Source organism: Hyaena hyaena, unplaced genomic scaffold (assembly GCF_003009895.1).
Source record: "Hyaena hyaena isolate Hyena2069 unplaced genomic scaffold, ASM300989v1 scaffold_511, whole genome shotgun sequence".
Classification (NCBI taxonomy): Eukaryota; Metazoa; Chordata; class Mammalia; order Carnivora; family Hyaenidae; genus Hyaena; species Hyaena hyaena.
The window spans coordinates 1234123-1246533 of NW_024081144.1; the positions used below are offsets into that span (position 1 = coordinate 1234123).

At 61.5% G+C, this 12411-nt stretch overlaps 1 protein-coding gene across 1 annotated transcript in view; it reads right to left on the bottom strand.

The window, feature by feature from the left end:
- ADAMTSL2 (ADAMTS like 2) overlaps positions 1-12411 on the bottom strand; it is a 34573-nt gene that overhangs the window by 12234 nt on the left and 9928 nt on the right. Inside the window, exons 9-11 of the mRNA XM_039255189.1 lie at positions 11981-12156; positions 5106-5454; positions 2826-3189 (exon numbers count right to left, since the gene is read on the bottom strand). Coding sequence (XP_039111120.1) covers positions 2826-3189; positions 5106-5454; positions 11981-12156 — 889 coding nt within the window. The remainder of the gene's footprint in view (positions 1-2825; positions 3190-5105; positions 5455-11980; positions 12157-12411) is intronic.

The window sequence follows — 12411 nt, forward strand, 5'->3', positions numbered from 1 at the left end:
CACCCTCCTTTTGATGGCTGTGAACTCTCCCCAAGAGCAAAGAGAGATGAGAAGGTCCCAGCCGTGCCCCACCGCCCCACCCACCGGGGAAGCTAGAACCTTCTCCAAGTAATTACACACTCCTCAGCCAGCCGGCTGCGTGACTCATTCTGAACTCGGGAGAGAGCGGCTGGCTTCAAAATAACCCTTCAGGTTTTAAGCACAAAAGGTATTTCTGGAGGCGCCGCCCACACCTCACTCTTGCACGGGCACACGTCATGCCAACCAAGCCCCTCCTGAAAAACCCTGATGGAGTCTGCACAGCAGCGGAACCCCTAACTCCTTGCAGAAGGAAGCGCGGGCCCGTCTCCAGCAGCCCCAGGGCGCGAGGCTCAGACCCCGCGGGCGGGACCCTCCGGGGGCCCAGGAGAGAGACCCTGCGTCTCCCTGTCTTGCACGCTGGTTCCCAACGTCTGCTTCTGGTGACCGGGGGCCTCCCTTGATTGTTCGAGGCTGTTCTGGGATGAAAATAACCTTTCCTTTCTGAGCTGCCCCTTTGATTTCGGCCTCTGCCGCGCAGACGCGACTTCCTGTGTTTGGACAACGTTCGGCGCGGTGGCTATTTTGGCCTGGTGGTTTCCCCGAGGCCGCCCTCAGCCCTTTATCTCCAAAGACCATCTTTGGTCTCGGCTCCGCAACACCCTTTGAAGGCAGCCGGCTGGAGGCGCCGCCCGGAGTCACCACGGCGGGACCTTCTGAGTGTGGACCATCCATCGCACTGATTTCTGCCTCCCTGAGGCCCTGAGAGCCAGGACCCCTGCGGGGTGAGGAGCAGGCTGAGATTCACCTGCGGAGGGCAGGACAGACTCTTGAAAATGTGGCCTAGGGACCCAGAGTTGTGCACGACCTGGCCTGGGAGCCCTCGGCTGCCCGACTGGCGGGCCCTCACTCAGGGACATGGACAGGGAGTCAGAGACATGCCTGAGTCACACGGGAAGTGCAGGGCACGCGGCTGGGGAGGGGGGGTGACCCAGTCCCGGGCTCTGTTCAGGCCGCAGGCTGCGTTAAAACGGCAGGGCCTCTGTGCTGCCCCCACACCTGTGGAGGGAGGGACGCCGACTCTGGGACCTGCGGAGGGTGGGGGGACCTTCTTCAGTCCCCGGGAGAGTCCCGTCCCTGCCCTGGAGGCTCACTGAACTACTCATGTTCTATTTCCGGAATCCTCCCTCGGGGCCTCTGTTTGGGATGGACTGTAATCCCCCAGGCACAGTCCGGGACCTGAAAACAGCCCAGGTTAAGGATGCGGGAAGCGGGCTGGGAGCCTTCAGTAACCGGCTGGGTCCCACCGGCAGGTGCCGACCCCCTGTGAACCCCGGCCCCGTGCCCGCGAACCCCATGAACCTGGCTCTCAGACTCAGATCTGCACCTCGAAGCAAAGCCTGTCATTCCGTTCAGCCGCTAGGTCCCACGTGCCCCTCAAACCCCACACCCTGCACATTTTTGGGCCCCTGGTCTGGTGAGCAGACAGCCCTGGTGGGCCCTGGGGGGAGAAGGGCAGCCACAGAAGGTTCCAGAGCTTTACTCTGTCCACATTTGCAAACAAGAATTCCACCCAGAGCCTGTAAGAGGTAACAAGATGTGCCCCATGAGCCTGATGCCCCGTCGGCCCCTGCAACAGGGGGAGGGGCCTTGGGGGGGGCTCAGAAAAGATCTTGAGAAAAGCGGTGGGCACCTCATGGGCCGTGGGGGGCCCACTTTGCAGCTTTCGTCCCCTGGGTGAGGGCGAGAGGGTCACTCCAACCACATCAGCTTATGAGTGAACCCCAGGGCCTCAAGGAGGCCCCTCTCATCCTCAGCCCTGGCCAGGGCCCCCTTCGTGTTTGGGGTCTAAATTTAAGGGGTTTGGGCCGATCTTCAGAAAACAAAACAAAATCCACTGAATCCTTCCCACCCCCAATCTCCACGCACCACCAATGGCAGCTGAGCCCGGCTCACTCTGCTCAAAGCAACCTCACTGCCCGCTGAGCCTCTGGGAGACAGTGCAGGGACACTCCAGGGTGGCCATCGTCGGCCCAAGGGACCCGGCCCCAGAGACTGTCTCCTGGTAGGGATGGTGGCAGCTGGGGCCACCCTGCTCCCAACTGCCAGCCCAGGGCCAGCCACGACTGTCCAGGTGTCCTGGCTGTAACTGTCCACATGTCCCCAGGTGTGACTGTCCAGGCGTCCCCAGGCGCATCCCAGCTCTGGGGGCCTGGCCCAGGTAGAGTCTCACTGAACCCTTCTTAGAGGTAGCTCTGGGCCCTGAAGCAGGGCCTCATTCCCAGTGCCTGATTCCGGGGTCTGGCCCCTCCCCACCTCCTCTGTGGCCTGCAGTGAAAGGACTCCAGGGCCCCTCCCTATCCCCTCTGTGGCCTGCAGCGAAGGGACCCCACAGCCCCTCCCCACCTCCTCTGCGGCCTGCAGCGAAGGCTGGTGCCGAGCCACTGCACGTTCCGTGAGCTGCCCAGCAGCCATGTGTGCAATGACCGTCCGGACGGAGAGCCCAGGCCTACAGGCATCTTAGCCCGAGCTTGGCCCACAGTGAGGGCTCACAACTGCCGATGTCCACCCCTCCCCGCCAGGACCAGTGTCAGAGCCGCACGCAGCCTCTCAGCACCCGCTTTAACCCATGGGCCAAACCTGCGGGGAAGACTCACTAAAACCCTCTGCTGACATCGGGCTCAGATCCAGGGGGCGGGGAGCGTGGGCAGGAGTGACTCTCCCCCATGGCCCCGGGGGTCCGGCCTCACCTACCTGACCTGCCCCGGCTTCCCCAACAGTGGGGGGTGAGGGGGAGCCCCTCCTACCTGGCCTTGTGAGTCCTGTTCCCGGCCACGGCGGGGAGGCTGGCGCTGGCGTTGGGGAACGGGGCCTCGGAGGAGGTGTTAGTCACTCTGTCGCTGCTCAGCCCCAGGTAGGACCCGTTGAGCAGGTAAGCGCCGGCTCCCTCGTAGTCCATATAGAGGCTGTCAGCCGGGGAGCTCCTCGGGGCGCCCTGCACAAAGATGCTGTTGCCAGTGTCGTTGAAGGGGAGCTCCCTGGAGTCGGAGCCTGCGCCCAGGAGCTGGTCGGAGATGGCATTGGCAGAGAGGAGCTGCTGAGAGGGGAGACGCGCGTCCACCTCTGCGTCATCCTTGTCCCCTGCGAGAGCCGTCCCGGTGGCATTGCCGTCTACGAGGGAGACAGGTGGCTCACTCTCAAGTGCTCCCTTGTGTGGACGCAGGGCCGCCCGTGGGGGCGGGGTGGGGTACCGTGGGGCAAAGACCTGAGCCGAGAGGCCCCCGGAGGCAGTGAGAGGGCACAGACCCCCAGGTGGGCGCGTGCACAGGCTCCCGAAGGGAAACCTGCAGCAGATTACACAGGGTCCCCTCGGGGCGCCTGGGGGCTCAGTCCGTTAAGTGTCCGACTCTTGGTTTCGGCTCAGGTCAAGATCTCACGGTTTGTGAGCTCGAGCCCCGCGTGGGGCTCTGTGCTGATGGCGTGGAGCCTGCTTGGGATTCTCTCTCCCTCTCTCTTTGCCCCTGCCCTGCTCGCTCTCCATCCCTGTCTCTCTCTCTCAAGATATATAAATAAGCATTTTTAAAAAATAAATAAGTAGGGGCCCCCTCAAAATTCACACCTGCCCCGAACCTCGGATTGTGAGCTTATTGTTATAACCTCATAAAGGTGGTTAGGACCTCAAGATGAGCCATCAGGGACTCAGGGCAGGCCCTGTAGCCAATGCCGTCCTCGGAAGGGAAGACAGGCAGAGACACACGCGCAGAGGAGGGGGCGTGTGACCACGGAGGCAGAGGCTGAAGGGACGCGGCACCGGGGGCCTCCAGAAACCGGGAGAGGCGGGAAGGGCCGCCCCCGTCCCCTGGAGCCTCCAGAGCGAGTGTTGGGCCTGCTGACACCTTGATTTTGGACTTCTGGCCTCCAGAACTGGGAGAGAATGAATTTCTATTTGTCGTGAGCCCCCAAGTTTGGGGTGATTTGTTACGGCAGTCCTGGGGGTTAATACAGCCTCGAAGGTGTCTTCTACTAGAAGGCTCTCGGGGTCCTGAAAACTGGAGAGGCCGTCCAGACAGCCCTGGTGACCACTGCACGGCCCTCAGGAAAAGGGCCAGACTCCGGGTGTGGATCTCAGGGACACTGACACACCCCTGCATCTCGGGGACCCCGACATACCCTTGCGTCTTGCGGACCCCAACACACCCCTGCACCTCAGGGGCCCCAACATACCCCTGCATCTAGGGGACCCCGACACACCCTTGCATCTCAAGGACCCCGACACACACCTGCATCTCCAGGACCCTGACATACCCCTGCATCTCAAGGACCCCAACACACCCTTGCATCTCAAGGACCCTGACACACCCTTGCGTCTCAAGGACCCCGACATACCCTTGCGTTTTGGGGACCCCAACACACCCCTGCATCTCAGGGACCCCAACATACCCCTGCATCTAGGGGACCCCGACACACCCTTGCATCTCAAGGACCCTGACACACCCCTGTATCTCGGGGACCCCGACACACCCCTGCATCTCTGGCTACACCTCCTGCTGCTTCCCTGAAATCTGCCCCGCTAGGCTATCTGTCCCTCAGCGGCTCTCTCTCACCCCACCCCTCTCCCATAGCCTCACCCAGCTACTCCTCACTGGTTCCCAAACCCTCAGGTCAGGGGCCACCCCCTCTGAGAACTCGGGGTCTCCCCATGCCCCCTTGCTGGCCCGTTGTCCCCTCCCAGAGCTCTTGCCAAGCCGTGGCGTGCTGTCTGTCTGCATCTACCAAAGGAGCAAGCTCATGGGCTCTGAGGTCCGACTGTCCAGGGTCCGGCTCGCAGCTCAGCCATGGCCGGGGGAAAGCCCAGCCTCCACCTAAGCCTCAGCCGCCCCATCTGTCAAGTGGGGACAGCCGTATCCACTGGAGGCAATGGAGGAAAGCAGGGCATGAGCGAAGGGGCCTGTGCTGTGCCCGCCCCAGGGAAGCTGCCGGTAGGAGCCTCTCATCAGCCTCGTCTGCGGGCCGCAGGGGCCTGAAGACCCTTTGCCCAAGCCCCCCTCCCTAGGAAGCCCCCATCCCGCCCCACCCCTCCTGGTTACCTCGGAAGCCCTTGCCTCTGGGGGGTCCCTCGCAGGCCCCGCCGCCGGCCTGCTCGCACACCTCGTTGGTCTCCTGGCCCTTGCTCAGACCCAGCTCGATCCCTGGGCCCAGGTGGCCGAATAGCCGGTGGTCCAGGCCCAGCCGCTCCGAGGAGGCCTCGCCGTAGGAGGAGCTGTTGTGCCGCAGGAAGCCCAGGAGCGCGGCGCCATCCAGCTCCTGGCCCTCGGCGCTGTCCGAGGCGGGCTCCGAGAAGCTGTAGTAGACAGGCTGCGCGCGGCCGGCGTGCGGCGGCTGCAGCAGCGTGTACTCGAAGGTGATGGAGGGGCTCCTGCCATTCTGGTTCCACACCTGGGGCGGAGCAGAAGCGGCACCTCACCCCCGCTGGCCAAGCGGGGGGCGGCCCTCGAGCCCCTGGAGGAAAGCTGCGCTCCAGTCCCTGAGCAGCCCCTGCTGCGGCCACAGCCACGCCCTTCCCAGGGGCGCACCCTCGACGGAAGGACGAGGCCTCACCAGCCAGCGCTGTACCGCGCCACAAGGGCAGCTGGCCCGCAGAGCAGGGGCGTGCCCAGGGCGGGGGCAGAGGGAGCTGTCCGCTGGAGGCACAGGCCGGGAAGGGCGCAAGGAGCGCAGAGGATGCTCTAGAAGTAATAAAGCCGACGACAACCCCATCTGCATTTTATTCTCACCTGGGCGTGCGTAGCTCTGGGAGAAAGTGCCAGCGCGCCCCCAGGGAGGCTCCTGGAAGCTTGGAGAAAGCGGAGGATAAAGCCAAGGCAGATGATGGGAGCCCAGGGGGCTGGAGAACCCACCAGGCAGCCGCTTCTTGCCGGAGCGCCTGGAGGGTGCCCTGGTCACCAGAGTGAAAAGAAATGTGCCAGCGAGAAGGCACAAACATCACTTCGAGGGACGCCATTGAGTGACCTCAGCCCAGGGCAGATGGGAGGAGATGCTCTTATAGACTCCCCCCACCCCCCGCCAATCATCAGGAGAAGGGAAGCTGATGTGGTGGCCAGGAGGCCTGACCCACAGAGACACACAGGGGACAGGACAAAGGACTCCAGGGACAAATAAATGGGACCAGAAAAGGAGCTTCTCAATCTGTAAGATCAAAAGGCATCAAGAGTGGATATTCAGGGGGTGGAGGACATATGTCCCAGGAACGTCTCAGCTCCACCCGATTTCCTGGGCCTGCATTTGGACCCCGAATCCACTGAGTGATGGAACGGCCCGGTCCCCAGGACAAAGGCCCGCAAGTGTGCATGGTAATGATCCTCCCAGTTCCTCTCCCAAAGAGCCTACAGCCGTTGACTTGGTTAACTGTTTGCTGGAGAAATGGATAGACATTTGGGAACCAAGGTCCAAGTTGTCATAGTTTATCAGGGACCCAAAGCATCATCACTGCCCCCTGTTAGTGTGAGAGCTTGTGGGTGACAAGTAGTGACCCAACTATGGCCCAGGCTTGGCTCACAATGTGTCCAGTGGGACTCACACTGGGTCCAAGGCTTAACCAGTTCCCAAGTCCATTGCTGGTGGTTGGCTCCTGAGCCTGTAGGGTAGAGGCTACCGTAGCAGGGGGAGCTAAGTGGAAGCCGGAGACCCCAGCCCCTGACCCCCAGCCCCACCCAAGAGAGCGAATCCAAAACAGTATTGCCTCCTGCGCAAAATACAGAGACCAGTGCCCCTCCTAATGTTACCTGAGAGACGCAGGGTGGTGATCCCCGTATCCCTCACCTCACTCAACAGTGTGGCCCCTAGGGCAACTAGATAGACCCAGGAGGATGGCGGGGAGCCCCGGCTACAGCTCTGTGACAGATATGCTGTTTTTCCCGGAGCAGAACAACATGACCTCAAGTTGATCACATGTGGCCACTAACGTGGCAAAGACCTTCTTTTCCACCCCTGTAGGGAAGAGGAGCAGAAGTGGGTTTTGTTCACCCGGTATGGACAGCAGGATACATTTGCAGGATTGCCCTGGGGCTGTGCTAACTCCCCACTCCGCGAATACACGACAGGGGGCCTGGACCTTTCTACAGAACGTCACACGGGTCCTCGACATGGATGGCATCACATCTATCAGGCCAGCTGAGCAGGAAGTGATGAGGGAGGCCTTGGAAAGCCCATGTCTTCCGGGAGACCTTACGTTCAACCCCACGAAGATCCAGTGCCCTGCGCCCCCCCCCCAGCCCAGGGCAAGCCAGGACTGTCCTCAAAAGTAAAGGACAGAGTCCTGCATCTCATTCCTTCCCTTATGAGGAAGAATTTTGGACATGGCATGTCACATATCCGGAGACGCTGATCCAATCCATACACTGGGGACCGTAAGAAGCTGGTGGCTTTCAGCGGGGTGCCTGAGAAGAAGGGGCTCTGCAGCAGGTCCGGGCTGTGGCATGAACAGCCTGCCTCTTGGGCCACAACACCGAGCTGGGTCTATAGTAATAGAGACCTCTGCGGTGGGGAGAGATGTCGTGTGGGCTTTCTGGAAGCCTTGATAGGAAAATGATAGCATAGTCCCCTCGCGCTCCAGCAAGCCCGCCATGCCGCCCACCACAAATAAATATCACATCTTTTGGAAAAGAGCTGCTGACATGCCACCGGGCCCTACTGTAGCTGGAAACCTCTGGCCACAGGACATCAAGTGGCCCGTGCGGCCGGAGCTGAACTCCCCCAGGTTTCAGCCGGGAGGGCCCAGCAGCCATCCGTCATATGGTGGAGGCGTTGCACCTGGGATCAGGCACAATCAGAGCAGAGGACCAGACCACCGTCTCAACCGGTGACCGCAACCCTACCCTGGCATCGCTCGGCACCCAGCGACGGACGCACGAGGTACCGTTAGGATGAATTCGTAGAGGAGAGACACGGCCACTCTTGATTCAAGGATGGGTTAGCTTGGTACGGGGGGAGGCGTACAAGCTGTTTCATGAGAGCCCCGTCCAGGGGTGGCTTCAAAAACACTGCACCGAGCGGAAATCCTCCCAGGGGTCCTCACGCATGGGGGGATCATCTAATGTGTAGGAAGAGCTGCAGCCCGAGGAAGAGCACACACGGGCTCATGGGCTGTGTACACGGTGTGAGTGGTTACTCAGGATCCTGGGTGGGACGGGCTTAGCTGGGCGCGAGGAGGCCTGGAAACGGCACATGGGGACGGGTCCTACCACAGGCGTCAGAGGTGCGTCACCGTGTCCCCTGTCAGTGCTCACCCGGGAGCGCCCCCCATGGGAGGGGCACCGAACAGCCAGGTTGTAGGCGGCATGGCCTTGCCAGCCGACACGGGCCAGCCTCTGCCTTCGGTCCCCCCACGGATGGCACAATAAGTGCATGAATGGAATACCCATGGTGGCAAGGACGGGAACGAGGTGTAGCCCCAAGGGCAAGGGCACTCACTCACCTGCAGCAGCAGGCACAGGGCAGTGAGATGCACTGGGCCTACCCTAGGCTGCGTCACCCGGAAACTGCCGCCCGATGGGACCATACACGGTGAAGCCACGGTGCAGCGAGAGACAGCAGGACGCTGTGAGGACGAGGTGCCGGGCGCCCCCCATGAGGCAACATACAGGAATCACCCGGACGTAGTGCTTTGTCCCCAGCGGGCAGATAGCGTGGCCCCGAGAAGCACAAAATGGGAGTTGCTTCTGCAATTGTCCCCAGTGACCCAGGGGGCATTTGGGGTTTCTGGCCCCTGCAGTTTAGGGTCTGCATGTCTACAGTTTAGTGGTCCCCAACATCGGGACCACTTCCGCAGATGGTAAGCTGTGACCGTGCCACTTGGCACCCTGTGCCCCGAGGGCAGCCAGAAAGGAGTGGCCGCCCCGGCAGGGGGATCGACCCTGACCACAGAGCCCGTGTCGGGATGTTCAGCCCCAGGTCAGGGAATATGTCTGGTTCCCTGCTGCCCCACTGGGCTCTTCCTGGTATCCCCCGCCCATGCCAACGGGCCTGGAGAGCAGGATCCCGGGGCCCCTCGGGCAGGAGGGCCTGGGACACCTGGCCAGGTCAGCCACCTAGAGGAGCAGAGGAGAATTCAGAGTGGGTAGCGCAGGAGACAAGTGACTGGCTGGAAGCCCCGGGCCAGCCGCTGGTCACCTCACCAGCCTTCCCGGGGAGGAACCCACCAGAATTCTAGAGGAGCCCTTCCTGCTAAGGTGGACGTGTTCTAGGTACCAGTGGGTGAGGCGGCGAGCCCCCAGACCTCACCCTCCAGGAGCTGCCCAGAGGGTGCTGGGGACAGTTCATAGCCAGACCTCCCCCAGGAATGTCCCTTGGCCAAAGAGAGCTGCCCCTCCTGAGGTCACACCCAACCTTGTGGCTTCCGACAACTAGGCCACGCCTCGCTGCCTCAACTCCAGGAGGCTCTGAGGGGCCACTGTGACCCCAGAGCCCCCGCTGAGATCAGCTAAGGCTCTGGTCACCCCAGCACCAGGGCGCAACATCTCCCTCTGTCCATTCCTGTCCCCCTCACCCCCTCACGGCCACTGCTCCTGACACAATGCCCTAAGCCTCACTGCACACAGACCGTCCGTCACGGGGTCAGCTTCCTGGGATCCGGACCTGAGCACAGCTCCAGGCAGGGAGAGAAGCCAGGCAGACGGTCAGCCCCAGGGGCAGCTCCAAGGAAAGATGAAGAAATATGTGGCCCCCGTTAGATTCTGGGGCCATCCAGGGCTCTGCAGCCAGGCAGCAGTGGGGGTGGGGGCACCGTGATTAGAGAACTCTCCGGCAGAGCACCAGACACAAGGGGCTCCGGCCCCACGCTGCCTCAGGCCCCAAGCCCTGCCATCCCTCTGTGCCCGTGTTTCTTCGCCTACAAAGCGAGGCTGTAAATGCCCACCAGGGGAGGATCCGGAAATCATACCAGCTCAGCTGGGTGGACTGTGGCCCCGCTGCACCCCTCAGCTTCCACTAAAACCCGCAGACCTTGAAAAACATCAGAAACTGCCCATCTGGACGTCACCTGCTTACAGGGACACGTCCTCATATGTTTCCTCGATGTTGGGGCACCACGTGGCAACGACACTTGTATCTAGACACTAGCCATGGGAACGCTCCCAGCGGGCAGAGCAGAGCAGGCCCAAACTCTCTCCTGCCCTCTCCTCACCCCCGTGCCGAGCCCCGAGAAGCTGGGAGCATCCAGGGGGAGAAATGGGCAGCGGGGGGCCACAAGCACTTCTAGGCGCCCTAGCACTGAGGACAAGGCAGAAATACCACAGTGTCGTTGGGGCCAGGAGCAGGGAAGTACGCGGGGGGTGTAGACCCCCAACTACGGAGTGAGGAGGGGGCCTGCATCCCTGCACCCTCATCTGCTTCCTGTCCTTAGCAACCCACAGACCCTGATGACTGCAGTTTCCTGGTACGCCAGTCACCAGGGCTACTAAGGACAGCAGCAAGTGAATGAATGAGTGAGTGAATGAATGAGTGAGTGAATGAGTGAGTGAGTGAGTGAGTGAATGAGTGAGTGAGTGAGTGAGTGAGTGAATGAGTGAGTGGGTGAGTGAATGAGTCAATGAGTGAGTGGGTGAGTGAATGAGTGAATGAGTGAGTGAGTGAATGGGTGAGTGAGTGAGTGAGTGAGTGAGTGAGTGAGTGAATGAGTGAGTGAGTGAGTGAGTGAGTGAGTGAGTGAATGAGTGAGTGAGTGAGTGAGTGAACGGGTGAGTGAGTGAGTGAACGGGTGAGTGAACAGGTGAGTGAGTGAGCGGGTGAGTGAGTGAACGGGTGAGTGAACAGGTGAGTGAGTGAGCGGGTGAGTGAGTGAGTGAACGGGTGAGTGAGTGAACGGGTGAGTGAGTGAGTGAGTGAGTGAATGGGTGAGTGAGTGAGTGAACGGGTGAGTGAGCGGGTGAGTGAGTGAGCGGGTGAGTGAGTGAGTGAGTGAGTGAGTGAATGGGTGAGTGAGTGAGTGAGCGGGTGAGTGAGCGGGTGAGTGAGTGAACGGGTGAGTGAGTGAGTGAGTGAGTGAGTGAATGGGTGAGTGAGTGAGTGAGCGGGTGAGTGAGCGGGTGAGTGAGTGAGTGAGTGAGTGAGCGGGTGAGTGAGTGAACGGGTGAGTGAGTGAGTGAGTGAGTGAGTGAATGGGTGAGTGAGTGAGTGAGCGGGTGAGTGAACGGGTGAGTGAGTGAGTGAGTGAGTGAGTGAATGGGTGAGTGAGTGAGTGAACGGGTGAGTGAACAGGTGAGTGAGTGAGCGGGTGAGTGAGTGAGCGGGTGAGTGAGTGAGCGGGTGAGTGAGTGAGCGGGTGAGTGAGTGAGCGGGTGAGTGAGTGAGCGGGTGAGTGAGTGAGCGGGTGAGTGAGTGAGCGGGTGAGTGAGTGAGCGGGTGAGTGAGTGAGCGGGTGAGTGAGTGAGCGGGTGAGTGAGTGAGCGGGTGAGTGAGTGAGCGGGTGAGTGAGTGAGCGGGTGAGTGAGTGAGCGGGTGAGTGAGTGAGCGGGTGAGTGAACGGGTGAGTGAGTGAGCGGGTGAGTGAGTGAGCGGGTGAGTGAACGGGTGAGTGAGTGAGCGGGTGAGTGAGTGAGCGGGTGAGTGAGTGAGCGGGTGAGTGAACGGGTGAGTGAGTGAGCGGGTGAGTGAGTGAGCGGGTGAGTGAGTGAGCGGGTGAGTGAACGGGTGAGTGAGTGAGCGGGTGAGTGAGTGAGCGGGTGAGTGAGTGAGCGAGTGAGTGATTGCTGAGGAGGGCTGAGGCTGTGGGCGGCTGGGCGAGCGTGAACGGGCACGTGAGGCACACACTGACGGGCTGAGAGACTGAGTAAAGGCACCGGAGCTGAGTGCACGGATGCAGGAGGAGTGACCGGGCAGGACCCTCGCCAAGCGGGAGGAGACCCGGCCTCGTGCACACGCGCTGGGGCCACGGCTCGGCTCGGCCCGAAGCCCGCAGCTCACGCACCATGACATTCAGGCCCTGGTTGGTGGGCCCCTGCGCCACTATGTACTCGATGCCGGTCTCGTAGACGTCCATGGGCCGCCGGTACTTGACCACGGTGCCCGCGATGTTGAAGTTCTTGGGGCTGTCCACCTTGAAGTTGCCGTTGAAGAAGTAGTAGCCAGCTTCGTCCGCAAGAGCTACAGGGGCACAGGGCACAGCCACCTGGTCACACGAGCGGGACGAGCCACACGGAGGACGGGGCGGGGGGGCAGAGAGCGGCCAGCTCGCCCCCGCAACCCTCCCCAAGTACCCTGAAGACAGGACCCCTCTCGCGGGGGACTCAGAAGCTCTGACTGTGTCCAGCATGTGGCCCCGGCCAGCGAATGCTAGGGAGATGTGAACGCACTTTCCCATCAGTCTAAATTGCCCAGGAGGAGGAGGTGGCTGGCCGG